Source organism: Mus caroli, unplaced genomic scaffold, assembly GCF_978045245.1.
Source record: "Mus caroli unplaced genomic scaffold, Mus_caroli_1 scaffold_18, whole genome shotgun sequence".
In the NCBI taxonomy this organism is placed as follows: domain Eukaryota; kingdom Metazoa; phylum Chordata; class Mammalia; order Rodentia; family Muridae; genus Mus; species Mus caroli.
The window spans coordinates 51,309,666-51,320,830 of record NW_028227273.1 but is presented as its reverse complement, the minus strand read 5'-3'; the positions used below and the strand labels follow the sequence as shown (position 1 = coordinate 51,320,830).

The following is an 11,165-nucleotide window of genomic DNA, read 5'->3' as shown; positions in this document are numbered from 1 at the left end:
ATAACCAGGTGTTCCCATTAATGTTATTGAAAACATAATAATGGGACAGAACCGATGAATTCTAAAACTAGTACTCCTACTACTAAGAAATAATTAATAAAACATCTGCCATCCATGAAGATTCTAGTTTGATCTTGACTCTCTGTAGCAGATCACGGAACAGAAAGCCCCTAGGTCAAAGCCCTCTGGCCATCTGTGAGGCCTAGCGCCATAGTTAAGGCAAACATCTCTTATATAATGTGCTCATTGCCATGTTCTTTCACATGTATATGTGCTGTGTGTATGTTATCGAGTGTGTGTACGTGTGTGATATGTGCTCATGTGCATGTTGCCAGAGACAGACATTGAATAGTATCTTCTTCGGTTGGCTCTTCACCTTATTCTTTGAGACAGGGTCTCTCTCTGAACCCAGAGCTGGCTGATTTAGATAGGTGGGCAGGCCAATGAGCTCCACGGAGATTCCTTACTCCACCTTCCTAGCACTGAGTTCACAGATATGTCTCACTATGCTCTGACATTGTAAGTGGGTGCTGGGGACCCAAACACAAGTTCTCAAACTGGGCAGCAAGCACTTCACCAGCTAACACCTCCTCATCCTCAACCCCACCTCTGTGACTTTTTAAACAGCAAAGATATGGTATCCCAGCCCCTACCTGCCACCGTTGGCCTTAGAGCCTACCTGCAGCTGGCCATTCCCTTTACGTTCACACAGGTGCCTTCATTCTGGCAAGGGTTTGGGTCACAGGGGTCTCTGAAGTACTGTGGCCAATTGTGGTCCTCCATGGGGCCAGTGTTCTCCACTGAGCGCTTCTGTCTCCTGGGATGTCTCTGGCCCAGGCTGCTTGGCAGGGATTCCTCCACCATGGCTTTTCTGGAGCTTTCTCCCAAGGCAGGAGACTCCTGGCCTTGCAGAAGGAGGCCTCTGGTCATCATGCTTCTGGCTGAAGCAGGAACTTCAGTCCGGTTCAGGTGGGTGAGGTCTTCAGGACACAGGCCATGGCGGTGAAAGAATTCAAGATTAATGACCGACCCTGATGGTCACCTACTTCTGGAAGTTCTCTGGGCTGCCTCTCTCTTTCACAAATCCTTTGTTACGTAGAAAAGTGTTTTTTCCCCCCTCCGGATGTCAGCTCTCTTATTGTAAAATAATCTGTCATATTATTCCTTACTGAATTTGCCGAAAAAGAGAAGCATATGCTAGCCAAGGGTAGATGGACCGAGGCTAAACTGAAGTCAGCGTACTGTCAGAGCTGATCAATTATCACAAAAATAACACTTCAAAAAGATGAAATTCTGGTTTCTCTCAGGGAGAGTTAAGGATTATAGCTTTTACTACAAAGAAACTATAGATGTTTGAAGAGTTAGATACACTTGCCCTGGGTTGCCGGACACACAATGGATAGACGTGCCAATGTACCACATGATATACTCTGCATGACTCTGTGTAATTTTTATGTGTCAATCAAACAACATATTCAAAACATTATACAGAAATATGAATTCTTGACCAAACAAGTAAAATATGGCTATTATAACCCTATCCTTTTCTTTTTTATATATAAAAAAAACTTATCCTAAAAAATAAAAATAAAAAAAGATTTTTAGTTTCTTGACTTGTTTTAAAATCAATGCAAATCAATAGACCAGTCAGAGCCTAAGATTATTGACCCAGGAAGTCTAAAATGTACCTTTAAAGTCCACGAAGATGATGAGGCTGTCGTCTTTAAGAAAATTTCTTCTCTTCAGCAGCTGGTGGGAGATGGCCTGACCCCAGCCCCAGTCAAGGCTTCTGAAACAATCACAGTCCTTATCATAGACTCCCACCTTGGATGGCCTGTCCCAGATGACAGAGCCATTTATAGCTGCAGAGGGAAGAGGGGCATACAGTCTTGTTAGCTGTACCTTCCAATTTGTCTGAGCATGAAGGGCTTTGTTAAAACTCTCTCTCTCTCTCTCTCTCTCTCTCTCTCTCTCTCTCTCTCTCTCTCTCTCTCTCTCCCCTGCCCCTCTCCATTTCCCTCTCCCTCTCCTTCCTCTCTGTCTCTTTGTCTCTCTGTCTTTCTCTCTCTCAAACACACACACACACACACACACTTTATAATAATGAAGAGAATAAATGTTCTGAAAAAGGTAAATGGTACCTAAGGGGCAACACTCAGATTGTCCTCTGGCCTGGCCTTCACATATACATGGACACACACACGAAAACAACCTATAATTCTACATTCATATCATGGTGTCATTGCTATGCACAAGGGGAAAGTAAGAAGAATGATTACATCTCTTCTGGCCATCCTAGACTCAGGGGCAATTCTTCTTGTTCTCCAATCACCTACCTGAAGATGTTTGGTCCTTGGAGGTAGTGAACATCAAGGTCAGGGACATCCTGTTCCTGGCATCAGCTTCCTGGTCCAGTATGGTCATTATGGCCTGTCTGTTTTCCACTGGCCACTCCAGAATCACATCGTTATCCCCACTGTACAAGTGAAAAGCAAGTCCCAGGAAGCCAGAGTTACTGGTGATTCTACCATTGGGGTACAAGGTCACTCCCACACCGTAACCCTCAGAATTGTAGAACCGAGGGCTCACGAGCTTGTCCCCTTTCACTGTGTTCTCAAGGATCTGGGAGATATTCCGGATGGTCCAAACCCCTGCAGGGCAGGGGGTTTCTGTCAGACTGATGTCATCAAGATAAATACCACCACCTGAGTTAACAGGGTCCCCTTTGGTACCCAGGAAAACATAGCGAAATTTCTTTTCTTCGTTGAGTGTCACGTGAGCAATTTTCCAGTTGTGATCAGAGTCTCCTGAGGAAAAAAAGGAAAAAGTTGGTGACAGTTGGGGCCAACAGTTGATGAGCCAGGGATACACACCCGTTCTCTCCTTCACTCTTCATGGTGGCTCCTAACAGAGGCATCATTGCAGATGCACTAAGCAGCTTTGCCCAGGCACTTGTGATATTTAAGGTTAGCATCCACAGCTGTGGGCTTCACAGGCATGTCACTGAGCTCACTCTTATTCCCCTCGTTCTCCACTCCCCCTCTCCCCAACCCAGGCTGTATTTATAATCTTAGTCACTTTTTTTTAAAATCTTAGTCACTTTTGATTGGCAGTATTTTTTTTAAGTTGCCCTTTCCTCCTGAGCAAGCTTGATGTTGCCACGGCCTGCTAATCGCTCTTGGTAACACTAAAATAGCCATGCATTCAGGTGAATTCCATCAAATAGATATTTTAGGAGTCAAAAATCAAACAACGGGTACATTTCATGGTTCATCCTTCGACTTGTTGACAAAAATCTGTCTAGACTTTTTCTTGTACATTTGGGAATTCTGGTGTAGAGGAGACTGAGGAATCCAGGGTTAGCCGAAGCCAGTGACTCTGTTCTAAGAGCAGACTAGATCTATTTGCTCTTTCGCTGAGGCAGAACTGGAAGTGGGAGGTTTGAATTAAAAACCTTAGGAAAGGGAATGAGGGGCCCGCCTAGAGTATGGAAGCCTGAGATGAACAGTGCGCAAGAGAAGCCAAGGGGTAATAGCGAGAAGTACTAGGAGAGAGTAATTCAGAATGTCCCAAACCTAGGCAAACAAAGTCTTAAATGAAGTTGAAAGGGGACCCGATTGGTGTCCCCTCTCCTCCCCTGCATCTTCTAGTCAGAGCTAAGCTTTTCCCAGAACAAAAAGCCTGGGCATCCCTCTTGCCCTCTGGTCCTTCTAAGGTTAACCATGGAGACAAGCTCCTGGGTGGAACTGGTCACAGTTGCTCAGACACAGAAGACAAGGCTGAGAGGATGCATGGACCACATCAGTAACCTGGCAATCTATGTAGCTGTCAACTTTTGCGTGAGGACACAAGAACTGGAAATATAATGGGTGACTTAAAGCCTAAGACGGGGACAAAAACACAGATGTGAACCAAGTACTCAGCAGATTCCAGATCATGGGACTTCCAGTGAGAGAATGTGCTTCTTCTTGCTTCTGAGTAACCGATTCACTCTTATGTTTTGAGGTTGGAATGTGGGTCAGGGTAGTAGTAGACAGACCCTAGACGCTGGGCCACATGAGCACAGGCTTTTTAAATGAGATTTTCAAGTTTTTACCTAAGTGATAGGTTTCCCTGAATCCGGTGGTAGTGATACCTCAATTGTTTGAGCCAAACTTTGTGGTAATTCAGAATTGTCATCTATTAGAGGTCCTGGCCTCACTATAAACACAAGCTGTGTATGTATACATATGTGAGAGTGTTTACACTCATATTTGTATGTAAACATCTTGTAATTAAGCTTATATATAAAAATCTTATAGACCTGTATTTTGCACGTTGATAAGTATATTCATAGACACATTTTTATGTAATCCTAAAATTTGGGTTAAAACATATTAAAATGGGCATTTCACAAAAGCTGCAAGCTTCTCCAAGATGATGGTAATTAGCTTGTGTTGGATACCCCCATTTTTACCAAGTTTTACTCAACTTTTAGGGACGTGTCACAGACAGGACATACTATATCTAAGGAACTTACGAAGATGCCCTATGGGAAGCCAATCATTTAAGGAACTAAATTCCACCTGGAAAGGTTTCATGCTTCCTGGTAAGGTTTTCAGAGTGAGCTGGGCATTGGGGTGGGGATGGGGGTGGGGAGCAGTCAGTCCATCGATTGCACTGTATTTACAACAGGTATTCCTTTTCAGTATTCTTTACTTTTAAAGGGTTTCTTTAATATGTACTTTAATAAAAAAAATGCTATGTGGGTCTGGCTAATCTCACTGTGTTCAAGTTCTTTACAATAAACTTTTAATTATTTAAGAAAAAAAATGAAAGGTCTCTTGCTGATATCCTCCCACCAAATTAGCTCCAACTAATTACAGCCTGGAACCGCAAGCCACCCCCTTGAGGGGAAAAAAATGACTGCAGACTTCTCAGACAGCTGATGTTGGAGTGGGCAGAGGTGACTTGACACACAGGGTTCCGTGAGACAGCTCATAAAGTTTGCTCCTCTCGAGAGTGGCAGTCTGTTTTATATAATGCAAACAGTATTTACTTTCTAGGGCTCACTTTGAGAAACTCTTAGTTGGGTAGGGATAATGTCAAAGCCTATTTCCCATATTCAGAAAGACTCGCTGCCACAACAATAACAACAACAACAACAAATAGAAATATTTAGCATTAAGGAGCTGAGTTTGAAGACCCTCACTATCTACCTGAGCAGTCAAAGATTTTCCTTCTGATCCCCCAGAAACATACAGAACAACGCAGCACGTAAATGGCCATAGTGGAGTCAATACATTCAATGGCTTATGTTCTCATCATTATTTAAAATGCTGAAGTAGCCAGAGTCCACTTGTAAGGTCTTAAAGTACTTCAGGATTTTACAAAATGACATTATTTGCTTTCCTCAAATAGAAACAAAAGCAGTTACAGTTATGGCCAATCGCTTGGCATCCCTCCCCTTTCTTCTCTCCTCTTCTGAGTCACCTACTTTTCTTAGATTTGTGTATTCACCTGACCTCTTCCGAAAGTATCTTTGAGCTTCACCTACACCCTTAACTTTCCAGACCTTAAAACCTTCTAATAAAACATGTCAGAAGAATGTGAGGGAGATTTGGAGGAAGCTGAGAAGGAGGAGGAGAGAGCCAGAGGAGGGAAGAGTGGATGATAGGAGAGAGAAGCAGTAGAAAGAAGACCACGGCCCCAGGGTTTCACAAGCCAGTCCTTCTGTGACCGCTCTAGATACCTTGAAAGGTCTGGATCTTGGCCAGCTGTCGCACCTTGCCCGAGTTGTCGTCCCTTCTCACCCAGACTTCAAATCTGTCTGCAGGGCTTCCTGTCATCTTATAAAAAAACTGCAAACACTGCTGCTTCCTCTTGGGGTAAAGGATTCGAGACTCCAGAAGGGCTGCCTCTCCTCTTACCCCCAAACTGGTATTGAAGAACATGAAGTAGCCGGCACCTGTGGAGAGAGCAGCCCGAGAGCAGCCCAACATACCATCTCTGTCTTCCCATGATCTACACACAGTACCATCTACCCAGGCAAACTGAAGTAGGAAAAACTAACTGTTATCCAGGCACCCAAAGCTAGAACTTCTCTGAAGAACCAAAAAGAAGCCCACTTTATTGGAAACATCTTCTCTCAGTGAGTGCAGTTGCTATCTAGCTAACACCATTGCTCTTCATATCTATTTTATTTATTTACATTTATTGGCTTTTAGAGAGAAGGTTCTTTAGGTAGTCTAGGCTAGTTTTGAACTCGTGATCTTCCTGTCAACCTCTGCCACACTGAAATTATAGATGAGCCCAACTTGTACATATCCTTTGATTGTCTTTTCCCAAAGTTTGTGAGATGAAAATACCTGCCTTACAGCACACAGGATTCAATCAGAGTTTGATGGGATTTAGTATATGTGAGATGAATTCTATTTTCCTTGCCAGCTTCCTAGTTTAGAGAGTCACTACAAAGCAAAGGGTTGATTTCCTTATTTGTTAAGAAACAGTTCAGGTTTATGATTTAGGTTTCAAATGTTTATAGCAATACGGGTTGAAACTGCTGTTTTCAACTCAACAGATTGGATCTCCAATCAATGGGAAAGAATTGTCTCTAGTGTTCTTTAGAATGGTTCATATGAGACATACAAAGGCCTGATTAAAATTCTACCTGAATTTTTATTATAAAATATAGATTTATATATTTTAAAAATATATTTTATATATATATATATATTTTTTTTTTTTTTGGTTTTTCGAAACAGGGTTTCTCTGTGTATCCCTGGCTGTCCTGGAACTCACTCTGTAGACCAGGCTGGCCTCAAACTCAGAAATCCGCCTGCCTCTGCCTCTCAAGTGCTGGGATTAAAGGCATGTGCCACCACGCCCGGCTATATATAATATTATGTTCATATTTATATATGTGAATGTATATATATATGTGTATATGTATATATATGCTTTCCCTGTGCATGTACATTCCTTCTGGAGTGTGGTCCTCTCCTCCTAGGATCTAGAACATTAGAACATTCTCCCAGAAGGCTCTTCTTCTGCAATCATCTCTTTGCCTCTCTGGAAGTTGAATATTAGCCTGGTAGTGAGCCCACAGGGGAGGGCCAATCAGGGATGACAAAGGCAACTTATGACTTCAGATTGATGAACTTCTGGATCCTATGTGACAGAGACTTTCATCTTCTGCCAGGCTCAGGGAAAAGGTGCAGTGCCAGCAAATGACCTCTCACATTCTTCTTGGTGACCTGGCATTTAGCTGACTCTTCTGAAATGATATCTGATCAAGTCTCAGGCTGATGGTCAAGATCACTGCCCTCTGCATAGGAAGTCTGCAGGTAGCCTGAATCACATAAGGCTGTGTCTCATAAATAGATAAATAAATAAATAAATAAATAAATAAATAAATAAATAAATTTATTTTTCAAAACCTCACCAGAGAAAGGGAAGTTGAAATATGTAAAATGTGAGTGGAAAGCTACAGTCTCCAGCTAGAAGATTTGTAAGCCTCATCTTCCTCCATCCCTCTGCAAAAGTTTAGTATGTTTGTGTTTTATGAGTCTTACAAATGTCAAGACGTCTTAAGAAAAAGCACACAGTAACAATTTCCTATTGTCACCAACAGGCAGTGGGGGAAACTGCATTTATGCATTTTCAATACAGAAAGCAAATAGTGCAAATTAGTTAGATCTGTGCTGTTGATTAACCAATTATCACACACTCAGGACCAGGAAGGACAAGGTGAGGACAAACTGAGAAGGACTGTCCAGCTGGGAGGAGTGGCTCCTGCCTTTAGTCTGAAATGCAGAGGCAAGCCAAACTCTTGAGTTCAAGACCAGCCTGAAATACAAAGTGAATCACCTACAAAGTGAGTTCCAGAACAACCAGGGATACATGGAGAAACCCTATCAAAAAAAAAAAAAAAAAAAACCAGAACCAGAAATAAAACCAAACCAAAAAAAAAAAATTTAAAAGAGCAATAATGTAGATACTTCCTACAAAAAATTAAAGTATCACATATAGTCATTTTCAGGTTGATTACAAATAATAATTCTAAATCTTTTAACTCTTTATGAGGCTACTGTAGACAGTATAAGTATATATAAGGTATATATATATATATATATGTATATATGTGTGTGTATATACATATACACACACATATATAGACATGTATATATACATATATATGTAGACTATACCTTGTATATATATGTGTGTATATATATATATACACACACACACATATATATATACATATACATATATACACACACACATATATAGCTAACATGGTATTTCCATTGGTGGGTACTGCTTGGAAGCACTACCATTCATTATAAAGTCATGTTATTAACCAGGTATGCCCATACCAATGTTATAATGGTAAACATATATTTTTATTTTTATTTAAAATATTTTAGGATGTATTTATTGGCAATTTTGCACATGTATACAATGCATTTTGATAATATGCATTCCTCCTGCTTTACGCTTATTCCTGTGGAATGTCTTCCCAACACAGTCTCTTCCTATTTTCATGTAAGATTTTTTGTGTCACACAGTGAGTCTAATTAAGGTTTCCTGCATGCAGGGGTGGAGGGTAATTTCAATATTCTCTTGCCTCTCCACAGCATGGAGACTTTTTACTGAGTTAATGATTAAGGTATGAGAAATATTCTTTGTCCTTCTTCAGGTTCCCAGGTTTGATAATTAACACAATAACCTAAAAGCACAATCCACTGGGGGCCATTCACCAGCTCAGGGTTATAACTTTTACAATCACCAACCTTTACACTGTCCCACCAAGGTGTGATCCACTTGTTCAGGCTGACTGCTGTCCCCATGAGCCCAATCAGCATCATCTCTGGTCCCCTGGATCATTCCACAGATGTTGGTCTTCTCAAAGTCACAGTGGTCCAACAGGGTATGTGTTGCGGCTACATGGAATATTTTTGTCATGCGGTTAAAATGCAAGATATCTCATTCCAAAGAGTTAATGTCTTAAGCCACTAAAACACCACTGTTTAAAAGAGACAAAATCACAAACATTTCATTTTCCTGACCCTTTCCCAAAGTCATAAGTTGCCTTTGTCATCCCTGATTGGCCCTCCCCTGTGGGCTCACTACCAGGCCCTTACTGTCATTGGTTAGCTCTTAGAACACAGACACAGAACCATGCAACTCAGAGAGCCAGAAATTAACTGCAAATATTCCTTGCTAAGTAGGCCAATGGGAACTGAAGGCCAAAGATGAGGCAGCTAGCACACTGGGATTCTTATTCACTACTACTGTACACTACTGTTGTGTTTTGAACACAACTGGAAAATACCCCCATCTCAAAGCGTAGAATTCTTTAAGATTAGCCTGAGGAAAGAGTTTTGCAGAGCGTAACACATTTTCCAACTCATTCCCTATCTTGACCTTTACATAATTATTCACCCTTTGAAAGTAAGCCAGGGGAAATAAACAATGTCAGCTCTTTAAATTTGCCCAATAGTTGTCTATCTATCTATCTATCTATCTATCTATCTATCTATCTATCTATCTATCTATCTATCTATCTATGCATTTACATATGCATCATATACATAAATGCATGCAACATAACTATCCTATGAGATGTCTTTTTCTAAAGAGAGAATGTTCAAAGCTATGTAGTCTGTCTGTTACCCAGAGCATTCAAGAGAAGTAGCAGAGGCTGAGGCCATGCTGCGTTAGCCAGTCCTCAGGCACAGAGGTACTCACTGCAGTTGTACATTCGATTCAGTCTTATTAGATCAATGGCACTGAAGTCCAGGAACTGTCCAATGATGGTGTTAAACTCAGGGATCTTGGTAGTAATGGTAGGGATGCTTTCATTCTTGTTAAACGAAAATGGTCCATAGTGCATCAGGGACTCATAATCATAGGGTGTGTTGAGGTCTGTGATGATGTTGTCGTCATATGTGTTGAAATTATGTTCATAGTCTGTTGGAGAGAGAACTCTCAGGTACTGTTCAGCCATGCTATCCCAACCTTTCCTCTTTGCCTCAAAAATGGGAACATTGCATTTTCAGTTAATATACATATATACCTATATATATATATATATATATATATATATGTATATATATTACAATTAGAATATATAAAAGAATATACATTGTTGAACATTTAGTTCTAACCCATTGATGTCATATCAATGGGTTATATACATGTTATATACATGTTTGTAAAATAGTATGTGTAAGACTGTTGGAATGACCATAAAGTATTCATGTTCTATTAAATCACATACTTATATATTATTATGCATTATAAGCATTTCATTTAATTGTATGAGAGAATGTGTATATGTGTGTGGTTTTTAGAAATAAAGTAAAATAGCAAATCTAAGGCAAGAATTATAAACAAAAAGAGAAGAAATTTTTGAGTTAAGGAAAATATTCAGGATTATGTAAAGGTACCTCTCCTTATGACCACGTACACCCACCACCAGGTCCACCCATCTTTCTACCTGGCCAGCACTTTATGTGTTGGAAAAATGAACTCCAAAGGTCAATGGCAAAGGTAAGCAGATGGAGAGAAAGAATTGTCTTGGTTAAAGCTCATGCTCCCTGGTCTAGGAAGAACATGTGTAAGGAAAAACAAGATAAGAAGAAAAAATATTTCCCTGTTAAAGGAAATGCATTGCAGTAAACATTAGTAGGAAGGAGATAAGGTGTTTTGAGACATGAAGAGCTGAGGTACAAAGTTCAATCGATGTCCTCAAATTGACCAGTCACCAATAACTTACTGTTTCAGCCACCCAGATAGGAAGAGCCTAGAGGTATTTAATTGCCTTCTTGTAAGAGAAAAATATACATATACATATATACATATACATGGCATAAGTCAGTGGGTGTGGTTGTTTTCATTGTAAAAGCAGCTCTGTCTCATGGGACTATAGCTTGTCAACCTTTGCTCGACCTCAGAGTTGAATCTTTTCCTTAGTGGAAAAGAAGAAACGTAATTCTGATACAGAGAATGGGGACAGAAATTACATCACAGTGTATCAGTATTTTGGCCTTGGACACACTCAAGGCTGCAGGGGCTGGAGATAACATACAGTAAAATACACAAATGACTCTGGGAGTCATGCTGGCTTTGTTTGTCTCATTGGTTTCTGTCTTTTTGGAACACAGTAATCCAGTGAT

The 11,165-nt window shown here is 40.6% G+C and overlaps 1 protein-coding gene across 1 annotated transcript in view; it reads right to left on the bottom strand.

Annotated features, from left to right (window-relative positions):
* Positions 1-11,165, bottom strand: part of Mep1a (meprin A subunit alpha) — a 36,746-nt gene that overhangs the window by 2,058 nt on the left and 23,523 nt on the right. Inside the window, exons 8-13 of the mRNA XM_021149375.2 lie at positions 9,736-9,957; positions 8,778-8,927; positions 5,732-5,947; positions 2,337-2,807; positions 1,689-1,862; positions 680-980 (exon numbers count right to left, since the gene is read on the bottom strand). Coding sequence (XP_021005034.1) covers positions 680-980; positions 1,689-1,862; positions 2,337-2,807; positions 5,732-5,947; positions 8,778-8,927; positions 9,736-9,957 — 1,534 coding nt within the window. The remainder of the gene's footprint in view (positions 1-679; positions 981-1,688; positions 1,863-2,336; positions 2,808-5,731; positions 5,948-8,777; positions 8,928-9,735; positions 9,958-11,165) is intronic.